Raw genomic sequence first — 24,751 nt, 5'->3', positions numbered from 1 at the left:
AAAGGAATATTAACTCGGTGTTTCTAAAAATCGAAATACCTACATAAAATTAAAACGTTATATATTGAACGTCGCGTGACCATGTATAAGTCAATGTAAAAAGTGGAAAATCAGAGCGTATCTAATATATACTTGTAATACGTTATATAACATTTATCTTATAGAAACCTTGACGAAGAATGAAACGTGATAACCAACACTATAAAATTAAGCCATGTATTACTGTACTACATTCTGATAACTTTTAACACATCTTTTTATCACCTTTGCATATCTTTGAAAATGTTTTATGTTCATTACTTTTACAGGATAAGATGAATATCTTCAGAGTTGAAAATACTGATATTGATAAGATGACTTCACGCTTTGCGTTCTCAGCTGTACTCCATTCTGATAACTTTTAACGTGTCTTATCACCCTTGCATTTCTTTGAATGTGTTTCATGGTTATTGCTTGTACAGAATTAGATAAATATCGTCAGTGTTGAAAATTCTAAATATTGATAAGATTATTAAACATTGCCGTTCTCAGTCAACACATCCTGCGTATGATAAGTATTAGGTCAAAGGTAAACGTTAATCGGTTGTTATCAAAAAAGGATTTCCCCTTTTATACTAGATTAAGCTATAGCTGTATAATCGTCATACGATCGCGATTGTAACTTAACTAATTATAATTCACTTTACATTATCAGCTATATCGTAGTTATTTTAAGTTAGGAATACCACAAAACATTACAAGGATGTATACGTGTTGGATGACTGTACATTATACAGAGAAGTGTATTGGTATTGACAATTCAAGTAGTTTTCTTTCCGTTTTTATTCACAATTCATGTTACTCCTTCCTGTTTTTTACAATTTTATGATGGTCAGATGATACACATTTCAATGTTAGGTAAAAAATATGTTGATGTTAGAGGCTGAACGTGAAATGAAAATGTTATGCGAATAATTGTATTATAAAATAAAATCACTCTTGTCAGTCTGATCAAAAATGTGATTTTTTAGTATTAATGGAGCACAGTAATATACAATTGTTACTAAAATACAACCAGGCAAAACGATTCATTAATTCAGTATATGTATGAATATAACATGGGACAAGGAAGTAATTCCAACCGTTTGGACAAAACAAAATTGAGGCGATCTGCCCCTTTATCAAGACATACAAAACGAACATAACAGAGTGTGCTGTAAAATCATTGTATAGGAGTATGTAAGATGTTTTTATTTCATACTAGAGTGACTAATAAATGAAATGTGTATCTGAAAATCTCATATATCGTACGTTCACACTGTATGTAGTGCAAGCACTCACGTGCCTCCACAAGTATCGCACGTTTTTTCTCGTGTCTGTCGTCTGATAATGCAAAGCTTATGTAAGGTCACATGATTCTTAAGCCACGTGTTGGCCAGAAAGAAGTGTCGGTCATTGAGACGCGAGTCAGGATAGCAAGACAAGTCGCCGGTCAGATATCCTATTATAGTAATACCTTTGTTAGATTGTATTTGATTGTATATTAGACGGAATTCACTGAAAAGTTTTCAACGCTTTGGATTGAAGAAAATACATATTTATACTGCAGTTTGCAAATCATTTCATTGCAGTGAAACATTGATTTGATAAAACTATGTTTTAGGTTAAAACAGACAGTAAAGTAACACGAGAATTGTTAATGCAATTTAAACGTTGAAATATCATTATTCATATTAATTTTTTTCGTTGCACAGATTTCAGAATTAAAGAAATGGAAAAAAAAATTGTTCCATTACCGAAATAATTCTACAAAGGAAGCATAATTTGTATAAAAACAGAAAGAAGTAGTCCCATAGAAAGCGTCGTTACTCCTCCAAGTTGGAAAGATACGGGACATAGATAAAAAATACATGTATCTTTTTCCGAGTTTTTTGTTTGTTTTGTTTGGTAAATATGCATTTCTTTGATTTTATCATTAAGTCATGTTACATTTTATTCTTTGAGTGGCTATATACAGAGTGTCGTCACAATAACACAATTCTAACCTTAAACTAATGCAATGTAAAACATTGTCATACATAGGTTCCTGAAAGAGTTCAACAATATATTAGTGGGTATTAAGGGAGAGCTTTCGTTTGTTATTGTATTCACGATCAACGTATTATACTAGCCATATCGGAGGTAAATCTGCACGAACGTTGCAGAAACGTAATAATTGTGGGGCTGAAAGGCAAAACAATAACAGTGGAATAAAATTAATTTAACAATTAATTGATAAAATTAAGAAAACAATATTATTATCATAAGAATGATGCACAAAATAATAAGATTATTTTATTAAAATATAGGACCTACGGAAAGTATGGCCATTGAAATGTAAAGTTCAATTTCGACAAAGAACATGCGACATAACATTAAACTATGTTTCTTTTATGAAATATACACACGTTAGTCATTATAAGTCAAACAGTGTCATGTTTGTTTATTTGCTTTATAATTAAGCGTCCTATGAACAGCCAGTGTCATGTAAGGACTGCCACCAATGTATACTCCATGTTGCGTGTATGAGGTGCGGTTGTGGGTTTTGCGAGACTGCGGAATACTTGTCTAACATTATCATGATGTATGTGAAAGTGTCGGTATGATAAATATCTCTTATCTACAATATTCAATACAGCTCATTACAGTAGCGAAAATTATCCACGGGAGGAAACTCGTTCTCTACGCTGCTATCAGTCACGTTTGCTTTACACGGGACAAAATACGAGAATGTTACATCACCATTTAATGAAACAAATTCACGAATCCACAATGGCATAAATATGGGCTGAAATTTGTCGAAATCACCACTCGCCTCCAGAGACCTCCAGACGAAACAGTCGCTGATTCTCGCTCCAGAAAACAAAACATGTTTCGTATACTTTGCTTCACCCTAGCCTTACATGCCGTATTGGGCGGTAACCTAGTAGAAGTTTTACAATCGGCCGGAGAGTCCACTCTGATCAGTCTGGTACAGAAAGCTGGTCTAGCTGATGCTCTCACTCAAGGTCAGTGGGTTTTAATTGTGAAGATGAAATGTTTTATAATTCATTTAATCAGAAATATTTTATTTTCGTTTGAGCATTTTTTGTCAGAATAAAGATAATATTTCTTGTTAAAGATGCTACACCATCGACAATTGCATTTATCTTTATGAAAACTAGGAGCTTGCGAATCAGTAATTTCTTTAAGTTAAAAAGTTACTTACATTACACCATTACCACATTAACAAGTTTGAGCTTCTAAAAATAATTAATTGCGCCCCTGAAATATATGGATCTATGCCCAATACAGAGTGAAATGCTGATTGCGCATGCACCAAAAGCAAAATAAAATACTTTATATGTATGCTTATGTTAATTAGTAACATATATACACAATCAAACATCAGTAATTCCTCACATGGTGAGTATCATTTAAACTTTGCTGGCGATTGAGCATCTTTAACAATGCATTAGGTTATTTTTTATTTTTGGAAAAAACTTAATGTAAAGGCATTTAGTAACATTCATATTTGATATTGCAGGAGGCTTCACATTTGTTTGCAATTCGATTAAACTTAGGATGCATTCTCTGTATTGGTTCTTACCCAATATGTTCCCTGGCAATGCACATATAATGTTATTCTTAACGTCCAAACAGTTATATAAAAGGTTTTGCCAAAATCTCACATATCTACAAGTGAGTAGATTTAATGACAAACATACATTGTCTTTTTTGTCTATTTACAGGGACTTTCACCATTTTCGCCCCCTCCAATGCTGCCTTTGCTAAGCTGCCTGCTAGCCTTATGGCCACCCTAGGCAGCGACGTGAATGCTCTCGCCAACGTCTTGAAATACCACGTGGTTTCGGGATCAATCAGAAAACAGGATGCTTCTAACGAGGCTCAACTTGATACCCTTGCTGGCAAGAAAATTCGTCTTAACATCTACAACCATAATCATGTGAGTCAGGCACAAATTGTCTTTAAAGATATCTTCTCTTTAAATCGACAATACGTGTGAAACTTGCGTTACGGACTTCCTCTGTTTCAAAAACACCTGCTTTCTTAGTTTTCAAATGGTCATTTATAACACTAATAAACCGGAATATATAACAACTTGGCTATAGACCAATTTTCTTTGTCACTCAAGTGGTCTTTATAGGCATGTTTGACTTGCATATATATTCTTAACGTCTTATAAAAAACCGCATTCATGGTTTGATTTCCTTATTTAGAAGGTAACCGCTGAGGGATCCACAATTTCCCGTTTCGACCTCCAGGCTAGCAATGGATATGTCCATATACTTGATTCTGTAATGCTTCCACCAGAGGGCAGCATTGTCGATCTCGTAGCCGGTAACTCAGAGTTATCCACCCTGTTATCGAAGGTCCAATCAGCAAACCTTGTATCAGCACTACAAGGTAGGTTTTGTTTAGAAGGAAAGTTCATTTTCTCTCGATATATGTATGATAAATGAAATGGCCGTCCTACTCTGCTCGAAATGTTTTTTTTTACCTTTAGCATATTGATAAAGCTCATTACAGTAAGTTAATTTGTCATGGTTTTTTATCAAAACAATTCTGACTAAAAGTACCCAGATGACGGATTCGTATGCCTATACGAGATATAGTAACATTTTTAAACTTAAACATTTGGCTGAAACCGCCTCCAAATATTCACTTTACTTTATCTTAACATTTTGAGAACCTTTTAAAACAATTTTACAATGTAGACAGAAGTTAAATGATTAAAACTCATGTTGTTTTGTATAATTATTAAGATGTTGTGTTTACCCACTAGGTGACGGTTTGACTGTATTCGCTCCTACTAATGATGCGTTTGCCCGACTAGGATCAAGAGTATTGAACAATCTGGCCAATAACCCACAACTTCTAAAAGGTAAAACAAAACAATTGTTTTCCTGTTAGTTTGGTAAATTGCTATTGAATGGGTTGGAAACTTGGAAAATGTCAAAATTTTATTTGAGAGCTGTCTGGACTATTTTCATATATTATATAAATCGAACACATGTATATCGCACATTTAAATACCACCTTTTTATCTTCAGAAATTCTAGAATATCACGTGGTTCCACACACAGAATATTCCGCTGGTCTCTACAACAGGGAACACGTAAGGACACTTGATACTCACCACGACATCATCAGGATCCGTGTGTCGGTACGTTGTCATTTACAGTATTTCAAGGAGACACAACACAAATATACCGCCGCTTTCCACAATATTCAAATATTCAGACGCCGCATCTCATGGGAGGTTCTCCTTTAATGATCATGGCTGTATATAGGACATCAAACCACACCAAATGTTATAATTACTTCTTCCCTTTTTCTTATACAAGAAAGTGATAATATTCAAATACGATGTGAAATAAAACAAAACCTAAGTGTGACAATAACATAGCACCGGCTAACGTTATCACCAAACAAAATGATTTTTATTTTGATTTGCTCACTTATTCATTCATTTTTGTCCTGAGATATACAGTATTTATATTGAATAAACTTGTGTTACAGGAGACACCGTCCATGTCAACAACGGAAACGTAATCAAGGCTGATATCGCCGCCACCAATGGTGTCGTCCATGTAATTGACCATGTACTTCTTCCTTTAAGGTTTATAGGATCTGCCGTTCTCGGAAAGTAATTAAACAAACAACATCTCTTTACAATTACCATCCTCTGTATATAGTATCATGCTCGAACATCATTATTGTTATTTGTTTATACATTGTTTTGCAATAAAATGTATAGCGGTTTTTAAGTTTTTGTTCATATGTATTATTAAATCGTGAAGCGTTATCTCTAAACAACACTTATCATCAGAATACAATAGTTTTTCTTTTTCAATGCCACATTTAAACAACGGAAACGGAAACCTTTCGAATGCACACAATCAATACCCATATAAATCAAGGTTACAGTTGGGAAATAGCGTAACAAAAAACGGACATAGGTAACACTATGCCTTTGCCTCCCATTTACAAGCAACACACCCCATCCGGTACTCCTTGTTGTACCACATGCCTGAAGCTGCCCAGTAATAAACATGTCTCTCACATCTCTGTCCATACAATGTATGTACTGTCTATTCTCCATAATGCCAATGTTTCGAAATTTTGCCTGACAACCCTTGTTACACATACGAGTTGTGTAACACACTTGTTCATTGTTGTCAGTATCTTCCTCAAAATTACCATCACTAACACATGTTTCTTGATCAGATTCAAAGTTCCTTTTATTACCATTTCTTATGAAAATTCTCATTCTGGTATGTAAAATAGGTGGGTGTGTAACTGATTTAACGTAGTACTGTTCTCTGTCCTACTAATCACTTCCAATGTCGAAATCACAGTCATCTTCCTAGCACTGATTATGATCACCGCTAACATGACTCGATACTTCATCACTTATTTCAGCGGCTCGTAGATGGGAAAAATAGTTAAAATATGTATCTATCTCTGTCGCAAGCTCACTATCGCATCAAAAAAATGACATATATAAGGTTTCGGAATAACTGTTTGAGGTATATGCATAATGCGGAATGTCAGGTGAATTTTTCGTTTTTTGTTTTTTGTTTTTTTTTTTTTTTTTTTGGACGGGAGTGAGGTTTCCATTTTCGCGCGAAATGGAAATAGTACAAAAATATTACATCTGACAGAATTCCACTTTTTCTCCCTTTTCATTGGCTAAAAATTAAGGACCTAAACACCATCCAGCGGCTAAAATATAACAAGTCATTTTAGGCAGGTGTCAACCAAATCGCACCGGTAGAAAAAGTCCTAAATGTGTTTTCAATATTGCGGCTTTGCCGGCAATCTGTCCCGGATTGTCCCGAAAAATAACAACACTTTGTTGCGATCATACAGTGAAATGTGTTCAAGCGTCCGGAATTGCCTTTCGGATTGTTCAAACCACAAATCACGTGAATATTTTCAACAATCGTATGCGAGTTTATCGGCTTGGGAATAGCGTCAGTCAAACTGTGGGCGGAGTTTAGTAACAGCTAACATAGGACGGAATTTACCTGTTATAGCTGTTAAACGTTCAAAAACTTGCACAATTTCAATCATTAATACCGCAACAATTTGGTGTACAAAATCAGGGAAAAAAAACAGAATTACATGCGTGTATAAAGTCATGACCTACACATAGTCACAGGTCAAAGTGTGTGGACTTTTTGTATTTGGTTTCTTAACTTAACAATACTATTTTATTTGAAATCACATGAGCTATAGAGTCGTTACCTTTATACATGTTAGTAATTCTGCTTTATTGAACTACAATAGTGTTTTTTAGCACAACTTATCATAGGTTTGAATAGAAATCTACATATTTACAAGCACACTTTTAAACATTACTATAACAATTCATACAACAATTAGAGGTGAGCTTCCGGATGAAACATCTACATTAGGCATAAATATGTCTGTTTAGGGTTACCCGACCGACCCTAATTTTTTACCCCCGAACCTAATTTGTTCCTGTACTCCTATTAATAGTTTTACTCTAGGCCAATCTATTCTGTTAATACCTTCTTTCTTAGTCCAATCAAATTAATCATAGTTAAATACAGAGTCAAGAGTGAAAGACACTAGTTTTAATACTTTTATTGATAAATAGGAGCCACATATCTGTTAAGTAAACAGCTCGCTGAACTTGACAAAAATATATATGCATGTTTGAAATCTTTTTATCTTCAAGTGTATGCTAACAAATCTTTGGTACAAAGATGTGACCAAGTCAAATCAGTAGACCCCTTTGAAGTCAACATTGTTTGGGCTACACCACATGGAGTCCAACCAATCGAGGCAACTTTCCAGAGTTTTTCATTTGCTAACAAAATGTTACAACATTTGAGGGAGGAGTCTAATCCGGACGCTTGCACGCAGTTCACTGTATCAGGATCATTTTAGGCAAGTTTCAGCAATATTGCACTGGTAGAACTTGAGAGGAAGTTTAAAAACATGAAAAGTTTACGCACGGCAGACGACGACGGACGAAACATGATGTCGATAGATCACCTTAACCCTTCGGGTCAAAAATGTAAAAAAAGAAAATTAAGAATATTTGTTTCGGTCCATATAGAGTTACATATTTGTATATCGGTGTTTAAAATAAACTAATAATCATAGTCATTATTCATTTTACACGGCGATAATATATCATATGGTTTGTTTGATTAATTAACGCCCTATTAACAACCAGGGTTACGTAGGACTCCTTTGTATGAGGTATGTAGAATGTGTGAATTGCCTTCAAAGGTCCATAATTGATATATGATAGCGATGATAAACGTACACAATGAAATCGTCGAATGTTCACCTGATTACATTTCAATTGACGATCAGATAACTCTTAACTCGTAAACTGCTCTAATAAAACAGATAAATGTGTATTTAAACGATACTGAAGTGTATTTTTTCCGATCTGACGCGAAGCTATCAATATATGACATGAACACATGTCAAGTATGCGTCATCTCAATTATAGTTATCAGAAGACTTAACATGGAGTACAACATTCTGGTTAATATTGTCAGAGAAAACCGACGCAATCGAGAATAATTTTGATAAGGGATTATCACAACGTGGCCTTGAAAAAGTGAATAATAATGCGTGAGGTGTTATGACCAGGAAATAGATACCACATTTACATTCACCAGGAAGGAAATAACAACAAATTAAAGCTGTATATATAGTATCACATCTGATCTACCACCAGGAACGGCATATTTGAAAACAACATAAAAGTATTAATGATCTTACATAGAGGATATACATAATATATGTATATGTGTAAGAAGTGACCAGCAACACATTCAAGAAAATGAGGATAAGACAACACGAAACACGGAAAGGAACAATCTTATGTGTCGTGGTAGTTGTAATTATGTCACAGGTAGACTTAAGCTATCCTCAGCACGTCTTTCCCGAACATACAAGAAGACAGTGTAGCGCCATAAAGAAATCTGACATCGTGGAGTAATATAATGCCAGGGATACGGCAACTCCTCAAGGAAGACTTGGCGGAGCTCCGTCGTCGTCGTCAGCAGGAGATGTTGGACGCAATAAGAGGTAATGGTGTTTTTCGGATGATTGTACAGTGGGCCAGCTTATTTAATTGTCAAAGATTTAACAATTAATGCGTCAAGAAATTTTAATTAAGATATCAATTCTTTCTCCGTCACAATCAAATATATACATTTAGTGTTATATAACTCTCTCATGTAAGCGCAAGGTCTTTTCAGTCGGCGTTTTCACATTTCTAGTCGTGGTTATCAAAAGAGGAGATAACATCAACAATACAAAGGCCAAGGTCAATCTGTTTTAAATGCAGATCCTTATTATTGATCCTCTATTGAAGGGAGTGGTTATAAGGAATTTAAGAACAGGATGAAACAACAACACAGAGCTTTATGAAAGGAACGTGTACAGAAAGATACAGAAATAACTAGCTGTATAGTTTTGTGTTAATCAAACATTTTAATTTTAAATGCATAATCTGCATTATTATACATCATAAGCTAACCCAATTGGCATGTGAGGAAAATTAGAGAAAATGCTACATGATGTAGAACAAATATTAGCGGTAATTTTGTTTTAGCACTTTTTAGCGACAGAAGTTTTGCTTTAAAATCTTATTGTGGTAATATGTTTTTAATTTACCGTTATGTTGGTGATAAATCATCGTTAACCTGTTCAAGGTTATGATTTAACGTCAATAAATTTTCATAGCTAGTGTCATTTTGTTTCACGTCTGCCCTGCAGGTAGGGCGTTAGAATTGTACCTGCTGCCCCTATTGCATGATCGTAAATGGCGACTAAATTTAGGATCTTATCTTTTCTTTTCTTCCTAACTGACTTTATCTTTCCTAATGCCTTCCTTGGCACCGCCTCACTTTTGGCCTTGCGTTGAGCGTTAGCCCCTGTGAGGAAGGCTTTGGGTTCTGTCCCCTGGCCGAGACACACCAAAGTCTATAAAAGTGGTAGTTTCTGCTCCTGCTTAGCGCTCAGCAAACGGGGAGTGGGACGACTGGTTCGCCCCGTTGTCAGTATTATGTGACCGGGTGGGGTGTGTTTCTTGGTGTCTTCGGCGGCATGCTTCAGTGATATAGCAGTATAAAAAGGGCAATAGTTCCACTATACAAGAAGACATAACATGAATTTACCGCAGTCTCCCAAAACACGCACCTCGCACAACATACATGCAACGCACCGCATACATGGGAGGCCGCCCTTGCATGACCATAGCTGTTAATAGGACGTTAATTAATCAAACAAACAAACAAACTTGTTTCACGTTATTGTCATTGACTATCACTGCGGCAGACGGAAAACAATTTGAAATGATATTAATCTGTATTGCTAGTACAGACTAAATGGGATTTTTGTGGGTTTTTAGGTCACCTGAGACGAAGTCTCAAGTGACCTATTCTAAACGCATTTTGTCCGTCGTCGTGCGTCGTCCGTCGTATGGCGATAAACAATTTACTTTTTCGACTTCTTCTCCAAAACTACTGAACCAAATTTGTTGAAATTTTGCAGAAACCTAAAATTGTGAATTATATGCTCCCAGCCCCCCAGGGGCCTGAGGGGTGGGGCAAAAAGGGGTCAAATAGGCTAAAACTTCAAAAATCTTCCTCTGAAATTCCAGAAATGGTAGAATCAAATACTCTTCATAGATTAAAAGGTCTTGAGGTCCTTTACAAAAGTTGTGAATTATATGACCCTGGGGTTTCACGTTCCCCCCTAGGGAGGGGGTCAAGTTTGCCATAGTTTATATAGGGAAAACACATTTTTGAGTATTATTTGGTCATTTGTAATAGGAAATAAGTCAAATGATGTCAGAATTATCAGTATGAGAGGGCCATTGAATCCTATTAACAATTTTTCCACGACTGACCCCCAGGGGCCTGAGGGGTGGGGCCAAAAGGGGTCAAATAGGCTAAAACTTCAAAAATCTTCTTCTGAAATTCCAGAAATGGTAGAATCAAATACTCTTCATAGATTAAAAGGTCTTGAGGTCCTTTACAAAAATTGTGAATAATATGACCCTGGGGTCTCACGTTCCCCCCCTGGGGAGGGGGTCAAGTATAGTATAGTTTATATAGGGAAGAGACATTTTTGAGTATTATTTGGTCATTTGTAATAGGAAATAAGTCAAATGTTGTCAGAATTATCAGTATGAGAAGGCCATTGAATCCTATTAACAATTTTTCCACGACTGACCCCAGGGGCCTGAGAGGTGGGGCCAAAAGTGGTCAAATAGGCTAAAACTTCAAAAATCTTCTTCTGAAATTCCAGAAATGGTAGTATCAAATACTCTTCATAGATTAAAAGGTCTTGAGGTCCTTTACAAAAATTGTGAATTATATGATCCTGGGGTCTCACGTTCCCCCTAGGGAGGGGGTCAAGTTTATAGTTTAGTTTATAGGGAAAACACATTTTTGAGTATTATTTGGTCATTTGTAATAGGAAATAAGTCAAATGTTGTCAGAATTATCAGTATGAGAAGGCCATTGAATCCTATTAACAATTTTTCCACGACTGACCCCCAGGGGCCTGAGGGGTGGGGCCAAAAGGGGTCAAATAGGCTAAAACTAAAAATATTCTTCTGAAATTCCAGAAATGGTAGAATTAAATACTCGTCATACATTGAAAGGCCTTGATGTCCTTTACAAAAATTGTGAATTATATGACCCTGGGGTCTCACGTTTCCCCCTGGGGAGGGGGTCAAGTTTACTATAGTTTATATAGGGAAAAGACATTTTTGAGCATTATTTGGTCATTTGTAATAGGAAATAAGTCAAATGTTGTCAGAATTATCAGTATGAGAAGGCCATTGAATCCTATTAACAATTTTTCCACGACTGACCCCCAGGGGCCTGAGGGGTGGGGCCAAAAGGGGTCAAATAGGCTAAAACTTCAAAAATCTTCTTCTGAAATTCCAGAAATGGTAGAATCAAATACTCTTCATAGATTAAAAGGTCTTGAGGTCCTTTACAAAAAAGTTGTGAATTATATGACCCTGGGGTCTCACGTTCCCCCTGGGGAGGGGGTCAAGTTTACTATAGTTTATACAGGGAAAAGACATTTTTGAGTATTATTTGGTCATTTGTAATAGGAAATAAGTCAAATGTTGTCAGAAGTATCAGTATGAGAGAGGCCATTTGAATCCTATTAACAATTTTTCCACGACTGACCCCCAGGGGCCTGAGGGGTGGGGCCAAAAGGGGTCAAATAGGCTAAAACTTCAAAAATCTTCTTCTGAAATTCCAGAAATGGTAGAATCAAATACTCTTCATAGATTAAAAGTTTTGAGGTCCTTTACAAAAATTGTGAAATGTATATGACCCTGGGGTCTCACGTTCCCCCATGGGGAGGGGGTCAAGTATAGTATAGTTTATACAGGGAAGAGACATTTTTGAGCATTATTTGGTCATTTGTAATAGGAAATAAGTCAAATGTTGTCAGAATTATCAGTATGAGAAGGCCATTGAATCCTATTAATAATTTTTCCACGACTGACCCCAGGGGCCTGAGAGGTGGGGCCAAAAGGGGTCAAATAGGCTAAAACTTCAAAAAATCTTCTTCTGAAATTCCAGAAATGGTAGTATCAAATACTCTTCATAGATTAAAAGGTCTTGAGGTCATTTAAAAAATTGTGAATTATATGATCCTGGGGTCTCACGTTCCCCCCTAGGAAATAAGTCAAATGTTGTCAGAATTATCAGTATATGAGAAGGCCATTGAATCCTATTAACAATTTTTCCACGACTGACCCCCAGGGGCCTGAGAGGTGGGGCCAAAAGGGGTCAAATAGGCTAAAACTTCAAAAATCTTCTTCTGAAATTCCAGAAATGGTAGAATCAAATACTCTTCATAGATTAAAAGGTCTTGAGGTCCTTTACAAAAATTGTGAATTATATGACCCTGGGGTCTCACGTTTCCCCCTGGGGAGGGGGTCAAGTTTACTATAGTTTATACAGGGAAAAGACATTTTTGAGCATTATTTGGTCATTTGTAATAGGAAATAAGTCAAATGTTGTCAGAAGTATCAGTATCAGTATGAGAAGGCCATTGAATCCTAGTAACAATTTTTCCACGACTGACACCCAGGGGCCTGAGGGGTTGGGCCAAAAGGGGTCAAATAGGCTAAAACTTCAAAAATCTTCTTCTGAAATTCCAGAAATGGTAGAATCAAATACTCTTCATAGATTAAAAGGTCTTGAGGTCCTTTACAAAAATTGTGAATTATATGATCCTGGGGTTTCACGTTCCCCCCTAGGGAGGGGGGTCAATGTTGTGTCATAGTTTATATAATCCTATTAACAATTTTTGGATTATGAAGGGCCTGAGAGGTGGGCAAAGGGTCACATTTTTGAGTAGATTATTTGATTAAAGGTCATCTAAAATTGTAATAGGAAATAGGTCAAATGATGTCAGTAATAGGAATTTTGATCAGTATTATCAGTAAAGGGCCATTGAATCCTATTAACAATTTTTCCACGACTGACCCCCAGGGGCCTGAGGGGTGGGGCCAAAAGGGGTCAAATAGGCTAAAACTTCAAAAATCTTCTTCTGAAATTCCAGAAATGGTAGAATCAAATACTCTTCATAGATTAAAAGTTTTTGAGGTCCTTTACAAAAATTGTGAAATGTATGACCCTGGGGTCTCACGTTCCCCCCTGGGGAGGGGGTCAAGTTTACTATAGTTTATATAGGGAAAAGACATTTTTGAGCATTATTTGGTCATTTGTAATAGGAAATAAGTCAAATGTTGTCAGAATTATCAGTATGAGATGGCCATTGAATCCTATTAACAATTTTTCCACGACTGACCCCCAGGGGCCTGAGGGGTGGGGCCAAAAGGGGTCAAATAGGCTAAAACTTCAAAAATCTTCTTCTGAAATTCCAGAAATGGTAGTATCAAATACTCTTCATAGATTAAAAGGTCTTGAGGTCCTTTACAAAAATTGTGAATTATATGATCCTGGGGTCTCACGTTCCCCCCCTAGGAAATAAGTCAAATGTTGTCAGAATTATCAGTATGAGAAGGCCATTGAATCCTATTAACAATTTTTCCACGACTGACCCCCAGGGGCCTGAGAGGTGGGGCCAAAAAGGGGTCAAATAGGCTAAAACTTCAAAAATCTTCTTCTGAAATTCCAGAAATGGTAGTATCAAATACTCTTCATAGATTAAAAGGTCTTGAGGTCCTTTACAAAAATTGTGAATTATATGATCCTGGGGTCTCACGTTCCCCCCTGGGGAGGGGGTCAAGTTTACTATAGTTTATACAAGGAAAAGACATTTTTGAGTATTATTTGGTCATATATAATAGGAAATAAGTTAAATGTTGTCAGAATTATCAGTATGAGAAGGCCATTGAATCCTATTAACAATTTTTCCACGACTGACCCCCAGGGGCCTGAGAGGTTGGGCCAAAAGGGGTCAAATAGGCTAAAACTTCAAAAATCTTCCTCTGAAATTCCAGAAATGGTAGAATCAAATACTCTTCATAGATTAAAAGGTCTTGAGGTCCATTACAAAAGTTGTGAATTATATGATCCTGGGGTTTCACGTTCCCCCCTAGGGAGGGGGTCAAGTTTGTCATAGTTTATATAGGGAAAACACATTTTTGAGTATTATTTGGTCATTTGTAATAGGAAATAAGTCAAATGATGTCAGAATTATCAGTATGAGAGGGCCATTGAATCCTATTAACAATTTTTCCACGACTGACCCCCAGGGGCCTGAGGGGTGGGGCCAAAAGGGGTCAAATAGGCTAAAACTTCAAAAATCTTCTTCTGAAATTCCAGAAATGGTAGAATCAAATACTCTTCATAGATTAAAAGTTTTTGAGGTCCTTTACAAAAATTGTGAAATGTATGACCCTGGGGTCTCACGTTCCCCCATGGGGAGGGGGTCAAGTATAGTATAGTTTATACAGGGAAGAGACATTTTTGAGCATTATTTGGTCATTTGTAATAGGAAATAAGTCAAATGTTGTCAGAATTATCAGTATGAGAAGGCCATTGAATCCTATTAACAATTTTTCCACGACTGACCCCCAGGGGCCTGAGAGGTGGGGCCAAAAGGGGTCAAATAGGCTAAAACTTCAAAAATCTTCTTCTGAAATTCCAGAAATGGTAGTATCAAATACTCTTCATAGATTAAAAGGTCTTGAGGTCCTTTACAAAAATTGTGAATTATATGATCCTGGGGTCTCACGTTCCCCCCTAGGAAATAAGTCAAATGTTGTCAGAATTATCAGTATGAGAAGGCCATTGAATCCTATTAACAATTTTTCCACGACTGACCCCCAGGGGCCTGAGAGGTGGGGCCAAAAGGGGTCAAATAGGCTAAAACTTCAAAAATCTTCTTCTGAAATTCCAGAAATGGTAGTATCAAATACTCTTCATAGATTAAAAGGTCTTGAGGTCCTTTACAAAAATTGTGAATTATATGATCCTGGGGTCTCACGTTCCCCCCTGGGGAGGGGGTCAAGTTTACTATAGTTTATACAAGGAAAAGACATTTTTGAGTATTATTTGGTCATATATAATAGGAAATAAGTTAAATGTTGTCAGAATTATCAGTATGAGAAGGCCATTGAATCCTATTAACAATTTTTCCACGACTGACCCCCAGGGGCCTGAGAGGTTGGGCCAAAAGGGGTCAAATAGGCTAAAACTTCAAAAATCTTCTTCTGAAATTCCAGAAATGGTAGTATCAAATACTCTTCATAGATTAAAAGGTCTTGAGGTCCTTTACAAAAATTGTGAATTATATGACCCTGGGGTCTCACGTTCCCCCCTGGGGAGGGGGTCAAGATTACTATAGTTTATACAAGGAAAAGACATTTTTGAGTATTATTTGGTCATATGTAATAGGAAATAAGTCAAATGTTGTCAGAATTATCAGTATGAGAAGGCCATTGAGTCATATTAACAATTTTTCCACGACTGACCCCCAGGGGCCTGAGAGGTTGGGCCAAAAGGAGTCAAATAGGCTAAAACTTCAAAAATCTTTTTCTGAAATTCCAGAAATTGCAGAATCAAATACTCTTCATAGATTGAAAGTTCTTGAGGTCCTTTACAAAAATTGTGAATTATAAGACCCTGGGGTCTCACGTTCCCCCCTGGGGAGGGGGGTCAAGTTTACTATAGTTTATATAGGGAAAACATATTTTTGAGCATTATTTGGTCATGTGTAATAGGAAATGAGTCAAACTTTCTTAGAATTATTAGCCTGAGATAGTGTTTTAACATCATATCCATATTGGTCCTAGCCGACCCCAGGGGCCAGAGGGTGGGGCCAAAATTGGTCAAAATGGCTAACATTTCAAAAGTCTCCTTCTGAATTTACAAATTTGATGGATCCAAATATCCTTAATAGATTGGAAGGTCTTTTTAAGGCCCTTTACAAAAATTATGAATTTCATGGCCCTGGCATCTCAGACTTTCCCCTGATTAGGGGTCAAATCTATTTTGATTGATATTGGAAAAATACAGTTATGAGCATCATTTGCATAATGTTGAATACGTCAAACTTGGTTAGAATTATTACCCTGTGATAGCATTTTAGCATCATATCCATATTGGTCCTGGCCAACCTCCAGGGGTAGATGGGCGGGGCCAAAAGGGGTCAAAATGACTAAAATAAGAAAAAAAAATCTTCTGAATTCACAGATTTGATGGAACCAGATACTCTTCATAGATTGAAAAGTCAGTTATAAAATCACTGACTGGTTTCAAGGGCCTGGTGGGCCAATAGATAGTGTTTTTGTGTCTTTGTTTCATTCTTAATCCGAACTCAGGTGACCGCTAAGGCCCATGGGCCTCTTGTTTTTAATGTTTTTTGTAGTGTTGTGATCTTATTTATTAATTCTTTGAAGAAACTTTTATTTTTGTTTTGAAAACAAAATGGGTCTCTCAGGCCTATTATTGTAGTGTATATTTTAAATTATATAATTAATAATTGTAGGTGGGTTTGTGCTGACCTGTCCATATGGATGGGTGTATCACGATGATAACTGTTATCTCTTCACACAACACAGGAGTACTTGGCAAAATATGAGGGTAAATATATTTTCCTTTTTTATTTCTTTCTGAAAACAACGAAATAACGTGAATAATATTTGGTACAAAAGCATGATAGTTTAAAAGAAACATAATTATCGTTCTATTAACAACATTGCTTTCAAAAGTTATAATGCGGTTAGCGGATGGGATGCGTTACTTGGTATCTTCGGCATGGTAAAAACGGCAAGAGGTCAACTATACAAGAAGACTCAACACGAACATACCACAGTCTCCCACAAACACACATCTCGCACATCACACATGGAAAAACGTCATATACACGTGAGCCCCGTCCTTAAATGATCCTGGCTGTTAATATGACGTAAATGCGATGGGCCTAAATAACATTGTCATTCTATTTCTATTTCAATTATTTATTAACTAATTAAAAGTCATTGGGAATAGACATCAGACACTGACTATAAAGGTTTTCACTAATTTGTCATTCTATCCCACAATCACGAATCCAAAGTCAGTATCTGAAACCCGATACATATCAACATCGTCGATTTTTCTACGGGAAATCCGGCTTATCCAACCATCACAAGGAACCTACATCACTATTATTCGTATCGTGCGTCACAAGCAGTAAAGCAGGAGGAGGTATATCTTGTTTAATCTTATCTGAATTGCTTCATGGTTAGTAATACAACTTTCCCCTTGATTGTTTGTATTAGGAACATTGCAATGCTCGGGGAGGAGGTTATCTGGCCGAAATTGGAAGTCGGGAGGAAAATGAGTTTGTCAAGGAAGAACTACGAAAAAGACACCAAGGTTTGTGTACATCAAATTAAACATTAAACGAAATATTATATCACGATATTGTCATCCCATTTCCATATTGATTCTGTTTTAATGCATATGTTTTGCCTTTACTAAAGAGCTGTTGTCAGATGACCTTTAATGCCCTTTGACCTTATGTTTACTGTTATCAAGTTGGTCTTGATTATATTTTAGAACACACAAGGGGTTCCGTCAGTTACTTTTTAGGAGGCACCGACAGGGAAAGGGAAGGTGTTTGGAAATGGATCAGAACTGGCGAATTAATTGAATTCAAAGACTTCAAGCCACCAGAACCTAACAATGATAAGTCAGAACATTGTCTGACACTGTTTGAAGAATCGGACTTCGGATGGAATGATGATCAATGCGATAAAAAATTACACGGAATTTGCAAAATCAGGTAAAAAAAAATCTGTTTGTGTATATTCGAATTTTCAATGTTATTGTTATAATGTTATAGTTAGATGAATTGATATTATTATTATTATTTATCACCATTCAGTTATATATGTGACAACACATTGTTTCACATTTTACTATGAAGATGTTCAATAATACTTCAAGTGGATATCTTTTTATTTAACGGCCAACTGTCGGAATGTATTTCATTGTTGTATATAATTTGAAAAAGAAATTAGTCAAACGATTAATTTTCAAGGTGGAAAATCAGTTCATTGCAATGTATTGTAATTAGATTAAATCGAAATCTTTATATAACTCTATTACCATAATTCTCTGCACCATGATTTTTTTTCAGTGTTGGCTACAAATTTACGTAGATCACAGTCCATTGTGAAAAACAACACAGGAAATGTTTTGTCATCAATAAGTTATATTATGTTTAGACAAATTACAAAGATGATTCAGAATACACGGATGGTTTGTATTCAAGTGCCATTCTACAAAGGCAGACCTGTTATTATTGTTTTATTGTTAAACTCTACATATAACACATATAGATATGCTTCATATTGTAACTGAAAATCTAAAAATAGAATATATATAAGTGAGTGTGTTAAAATATTTAGTTACTTTATCAGTTACGAAATCCTGTCAGTGATATAATCTCAAGGAGTTGGAAACAAGAAAACACGATGTCAGCATAACTGGGCAAAACGTGGCGTACAGCTTTTTGTGTGTTTATATCATTTTGTTTCGTGATATGAAAGCTTCGCTATCAGAATAAGACACAATATTGATAACCAACTGTCAGTTGTCTAATTTCTGGGACATGAATTTACGATATCCATAATGTAATGTAAAGATAACTTCCAAAATATCATAATAGCAACAACATCAAAATTTTGCAGCTATTAAATGCTATCACAAGCTTCTATCCTTGTTTAATGTTCAGACTAAGAGAGCGTCTAGGTCAGTTTTTGTAATGTAAAGTGGATAATATTGTTTAAGACAATTAAATTCTATAAAATGGGTAATTGTAAGTGTGTTTTTATTTCTATAATGACAATATTAATTTCCACTCGTTAATACGTGCATGCGTGTACATTTTTGCCAACATTTATAGAAAGCATTAATAGGAAAAAAATGGCAAACCACGAATAAATACTTAAGCATTAAAATGTCGTCCTATTATATCTATAGTCTATAAAGATGCCAGAGCTTTGCAGATAATCTTCATTTTATGCGCTAGCGTATTATGTGATGATTGTCTGCAAAGCTCTGGCATCTATATAGACCATTGATGACATAAGACGAAAGTTTAATGTTTATATTTACATTGTTAACTAATTGTGGGGATTTTACATTAACATTTTTTTAAGTAAGACAAGGAAAACTGTTTATCAACGACGATTTAATGATGGAACAGCCATTTTGACGGTGATCAGTTGACGTAAAATTGCCAACATTATTGACGTCATAATGGTTACGTTTTGGGATCAGTTATGCCACCAAAGGTTAGTTTATATAGTAGAAGTTGCAAATGAATGTAAATAAAATTTTATAGAAGTTTAAGGGGAAAGCTATACTTAGAAAGTAAATTGAGGCCTGTCAGAGAAACGAAATACGAAATCGACATTTTATAAGGTGGGACAAAGTGTACGAGTAAACATGTCCGTCCTGCTCCGTCGCGGTTTCTGTGTCACTTATGTATATGGATTAATCGGGATTTATATCTTACAACCATATACTCTTTACTATGTTCATGTGTCGTTGGTGTACGTTAAAAAGATGATAATAGTTTATCGTTGGTGTACGTTTAAAAGAATGTTAATAGTGTATCGTTGGTGTACTTTAAAAAACTGGCCCTGCAGGTAGGGCATTAGAATTGTACCTGCTGCCCCTATTGCATGATCGTAATAGGCAGTTAAATTTATAATCTTATCTTTTCTCTTCTTCCTTACAGACTTTATCTTTCCTAATGCCTCCCTTGGCACCGCCTCATATTTGGCCTTGAGTTGAGCGTTCGCCCCTGTGAGCAAGGCTCTGGGTTCTGTTCACTGGCCGAGATACACCAAAGTCTATAAAAGTGGTAGTTGAGCTCCTGCGCCAGGGAGTGGGATGACTGGTTCGCCTGTTGTCAGTATAATGTGACCAGGTGGACTGTGTTGCTTGGTGTCTACGCCGGCATGCTTCAGTGATATAGCACTATAAAAAGGGCAACAGTTCCACTATACAAGACACAACACGAACAAACCGCAGTCTCCCAAAACACGCACCTCGCACTTCACACACGCGTTCTGTCCCCTGGCCAAGACACACCAAAGTCTATAAAAGTGGTAGTTTCTGCTCCTGCTTAGCGTTCAGCATACAGGGAGTGGGACGACTGGTTCGCCCGTTGTCAGTATAATGTGACCGGGTGGGGTGTGTTGCTTGGTGTCTTCGGCGGCATGCTTCAGTGATATAGCACTATAAAAAGGGCAACAGTTCCACTATACAAGAAGACACAACACGAACATACCGCAGTCTCCCAGTACAATCACCTCGCACAACATACACGCAACACACCGCATACATGGGAGGCCGTCCTTACATGACCATAGCTGTTAATAGGACGTTAATAAAACAAACAAACAAACAAATCACACACGCTACACACTGCATACATAGGAGGACGTCCTTAGATGATCCTGGCTGTTAATAGGACGTTAAAATAATCATATATACAAACAAACAAACGTTAAAAACGATGTTAATAGTTTATCGTTGGTGAACGGTATTTAAGGAATATATTTTTATTTGGTTGAGGTTTTGAGGATATAACGATAATGGATCACGTGTAAATTATGTTACCCCTGAAGCCAGGTTACATTAGATTTACACGGGCTCCATTATCATTATACCCTCATAACCTCAACAAAATAACAATGTATTCCTTATCTGTACAGTTTTTCACCAAAAGTGGGGTCATGACTCCCACGTTGCTATGCAAGTGACTATTCCCGTAACAATAGAATCGCCGCACGTGTTGTACTATCATTACAAACTGATAATGATAATACTAGAAAACATGGTTATTGAGTCATGCCAAGCATTGTATTCTGATTTCAAAGATGAGTTATTAAGTTAGATTAGAGGTGACACTTTTTCTGCTATGCATAACGCTACACGATATTATTTATAACAGAAACGCTAAATGTTATTGGAAAACAATGTATAAACAAATAACAATAATAATGTAGGAGTATGATACTATATACAGAGGATGGTTATTGTAATAGATATGTTGTTGTTTATTTGTTTAATTACTTTCGTTGGATCTTATCTTTTCTCTTCTTTCTAATTGACTTTATCTTTCCTAATGCCTCCCTTGGCACCGCCTCACTTTTGGCCTTGAGTTGAGCGTTCGCCCCTGTGAGGAAGGCTCTGGGTTCTGTCCCCTGGCCGAGACACACCAAAGTCTTTAAAAGTGGTAGTTTCTGCTCCTGCTTAGCGTTCAGCATACAGGGAGTGGGACGACTGGTTTGCCCGTTGTCAGTATAATGTGACCGGGTGCGTTGTTTGGTGTCTTCGGCGGCATGCTTCAGTGATATAGCACTATAAAAAGGGCAACAGGTCCACTATACAAGAAAACACAACACGAACATACCGCAGTCTCCCAGTACACTCACCTCGCACAACATACACGCAACACACCGCATACATGGGAGGCCGTCCTTACATGACTATAGCTGTTAATAGGACGTTAATAAATCAAACAAACAAAAACTTTCCGAGAATGGCAGAGCCTTGAAACCTTCGAGGCAGAAGTACATGGTCAATTATATGGACGACACCATTGGTGGCGGAAATATCAGCCTTGAGTACTTTTCCGTTGTTGACTTGGACGGAGTCTCCTGAAGTTTAAAACGTTTACACATCTTAATTTCTTTTAAATTATGATTTAATAATATTGACATCACTCAGGCACTCCTATTTTTAGAATCATATTGCCGCAAAGAAATAAAGGGAAACTGATGCTAATTTATTTTAACTTAAGAAACTTAAAAAAAACCACTGTGGCAAAGAAAATGATCTGAATTCAAACGAAATGAAAATAGAAATTGTACTCAGCAGGATTTAACCCTTTCAATATTATTTTGCATTCCTACCCTCTCTCTGTCACGGCAGCAGGAAGGTCGAGCCTTTTAGCATTTGGAGGAGGGGTGATTTTCTAAAATCTTTGGATCAAGGTTAGAGCCTTGTGGTACGCCGATCTTAATATATGTTCTAAAATCATCTGTTAGGAATGCATAGATACCAAATATTTGAAATAATGAAAACGTACCTGATACACGGATCCTGATGATGTCGTGGTGAGTATCAAGTGTCCTTACGTGTTCCCTGTTGTAGAGACCAGCGGAATATTCTGTGTGTGGAACCACGTGATATTCCAGAATTTCTAAAGATAAAAAGGTGGTATTTAAATGTGCGAGATAACATGTGCTCTATTTATAGCAAATCGGAGAAAAAAAAATTACATTGTTGGATGCCAATGACAATAATGTATATTTAAATTGTTATTGAAAATGATTTCCAAATTAATTCAATAAATATTTATTAAAACATCTTAGCATTAATATTAATACAAATTAAATCCAGGCTGAATGAAAAGTACCTATTAGAAGTTGTGGGTTATTGGCCAGATGGTCCAATACTCCTGATCCAAGTCTGGCAAAAACATCATTTGTTGGGGCGAAAACAGTCAGACCGTCACCTATTGGAAATAATTATAATATAATGATAATAATAAACAAACAAGTTATTTATTACATTTATTCGCGACTGTCCTGTGAAGGCATTTGGTAGGTTTAAAGTTTTATTGTCCGTGTTGAGGCAGCGTACACTTAAATGCGTAACACCTCGATTAAAGATGCAGTTAAATTAGTTTATCAAATGCTTCCGCAATAAAGAGGTTTTAAACGATAAATGTGTCTAGCAGAATAGCACGGTTAATATATCAAACATGAATGGTAAAATACGAGTATGTAAAATTTACCTTGTAGGGCTGATACAAGGTTTGCTGATTGGACCTTCGATAACAGAGTGGATAACTCTGAGTTACCGGCGACGAGATCGACAATGCTGCCCCCTCTGGTGGGAGCATTACAGAATCAAGGATATGGACATATCCATTGCTAGCCTGGAGGTCGAAACGGGAAATTGTTGATCCTTCAGCGGTTACTTTCTACACATAAGAAGATAAACAATTAATGCATCCGCATCATGTATCATATTATTCAAATGATTTCCTATCGTGTTCAAAGTTCAGTTTGACGAAAATATTATCTTGAAGATTATCTTGTAAGAAAACCCTGTGAAGTTAGATAATCGTTAAATTGAATTGAATTTACAAATTAACAATGCTTCGGCTATTAATGACACACTCGTCTGTTTTTTTTTTTTTTTTTTTTTTTTGTTGTTAATATCACCTCGTCTGTTTTTTTTTTTTTTTTTTTTGTTTGTTCTTAATAGCACCAGGGATAGTATACATGTATCTTTTTTCATTCGTTTGTCATTATTACTACATAAAATAACAAAGCAGATGTGAAGTTTATATCGCTATAACTGACATTTGAAACGTGACCTGTATGACGTGGATATGTCAACTAATCACCGTCTAAAACGCTGTTATATTCTATGGATAAAACCGTCGTTGATTAACGGTTTTCTTAGTGAATGTCTTCTACACATGGGACAGAACGAAATCCCATTGATTACGCGGTGCTTTGAATGTTTAAGATAAGAAGTATATTTCACAGATATACTTAATACTAATATAGCTATTTTATCAATGTTGACCAATTGCGTATCATTTTTCATACGTATTTATCTAGCTAACTTGTTTTTAATATACAAGGACTACATCCCTTGTGCTTCAATTAATAAATGTACGTTGTCTTTTTGCTTCGCGTTTGTTCGTTCAATTAATTGACTTTCGGGCTTTGTAATTGTGTTACGTATAGTTTGTTGAATTAAAGAATACGACGGCTCATTTTGCTTCTAGGTATTTTATATGAAATGTTTTTATGTTTTTGTTGCATATTTTTATGAATGTTTAATTATTAACTATTTTGTGTCTTATACACGTAACATTAGCCCTGCAGGTAGGGCTTACAAATTGTATTTTGTTTGTTTGTTTGTTTGATAAATTAACGTCCTATTAACAGCTATGGTCATGTAAGGACGGCCTCCCATGTATGCGGTGTGTTGCGTGTATGTTGTGCGAGGTGCGTGTTTTGGGAGACTGTGGTATATTCATGTAGTGTCTTCTTGTATAGTGGAACTGTTGCCCTTTTTATAGTGCTATATCACTGAAGCATGCCGCCGAAGACACCAAGCAACACACCCCACCCGGTCACATTATAATGACAACGGGCCAACCAGTCGTCCCACTCCCTGTATGCTGAGCGCTA

General features: G+C 36.3%; 2 protein-coding genes across 3 annotated transcripts in view; both read left to right on the top strand.

Annotated features, from left to right (window-relative positions):
• The window catches only part of LOC138317715 (perlucin-like protein), a 62,820-nt gene extending 43,487 nt beyond the window's left edge, over positions 1-19,333 (top strand). The window contains exons 1-5 of one of the 2 annotated variants that reach the window (XM_069259573.1): positions 8,506-9,102; positions 17,017-17,111; positions 17,792-17,888; positions 18,072-18,297; positions 18,655-19,333. In XM_069259573.1, coding sequence (XP_069115674.1) covers positions 9,018-9,102; positions 17,017-17,111; positions 17,792-17,888; positions 18,072-18,297; positions 18,655-18,676 — 525 coding nt within the window. In that variant the 5' untranslated portion in view covers positions 8,506-9,017 and the 3' untranslated portion in view covers positions 18,677-19,333. Of the gene's footprint in view, positions 1-8,505; positions 9,103-17,016; positions 17,112-17,791; positions 17,889-18,071; positions 18,298-18,654 lie in introns of those variants that run through there. The other variant, XM_069259572.1, reaches the window with a different exon arrangement.
• LOC138320144 (uncharacterized protein SYNPCC7002_A0175-like) lies at positions 2,727-4,747 on the top strand. The gene is made up of 4 exons (XM_069263198.1): positions 2,727-3,026; positions 3,750-3,964; positions 4,239-4,425; positions 4,737-4,747. Exons 1-4 carry the CDS (start codon positions 2,888-2,890, stop codon positions 4,745-4,747), a joined length of 552 nt encoding a protein of 183 aa, XP_069119299.1. The 5' UTR covers positions 2,727-2,887.
• Positions 19,334-24,751: the final 5,418 nt, after the last annotated feature.

Source organism: Argopecten irradians, chromosome 3 (genome assembly GCF_041381155.1).
Source record: "Argopecten irradians isolate NY chromosome 3, Ai_NY, whole genome shotgun sequence".
NCBI classification, from domain to species: domain Eukaryota; kingdom Metazoa; phylum Mollusca; class Bivalvia; order Pectinida; family Pectinidae; genus Argopecten; species Argopecten irradians.
Note: the sequence above shows the minus strand (reverse complement) of the source record. Positions and strands in the feature narration are given on the sequence as shown.

Bases quoted from the DNA above. Each gene is read 5' to 3' on its own strand.
- LOC138320144 (XM_069263198.1), top strand. From the start codon at position 2,888: ATGTTTCGTATACTTTGCTTCACCCTAGCCTTACATGCCGTATTGGGC. The intron at 3,027-3,749 runs GTCAGTGGGTTT...GTCTATTTACAG, and splicing joins AGCTGATGCTCTCACTCAAG to GGACTTTCACCATTTTCGCC. The intron at 3,965-4,238 runs GTGAGTCAGGCA...TTCCTTATTTAG, and splicing joins ACATCTACAACCATAATCAT to AAGGTAACCGCTGAGGGATC.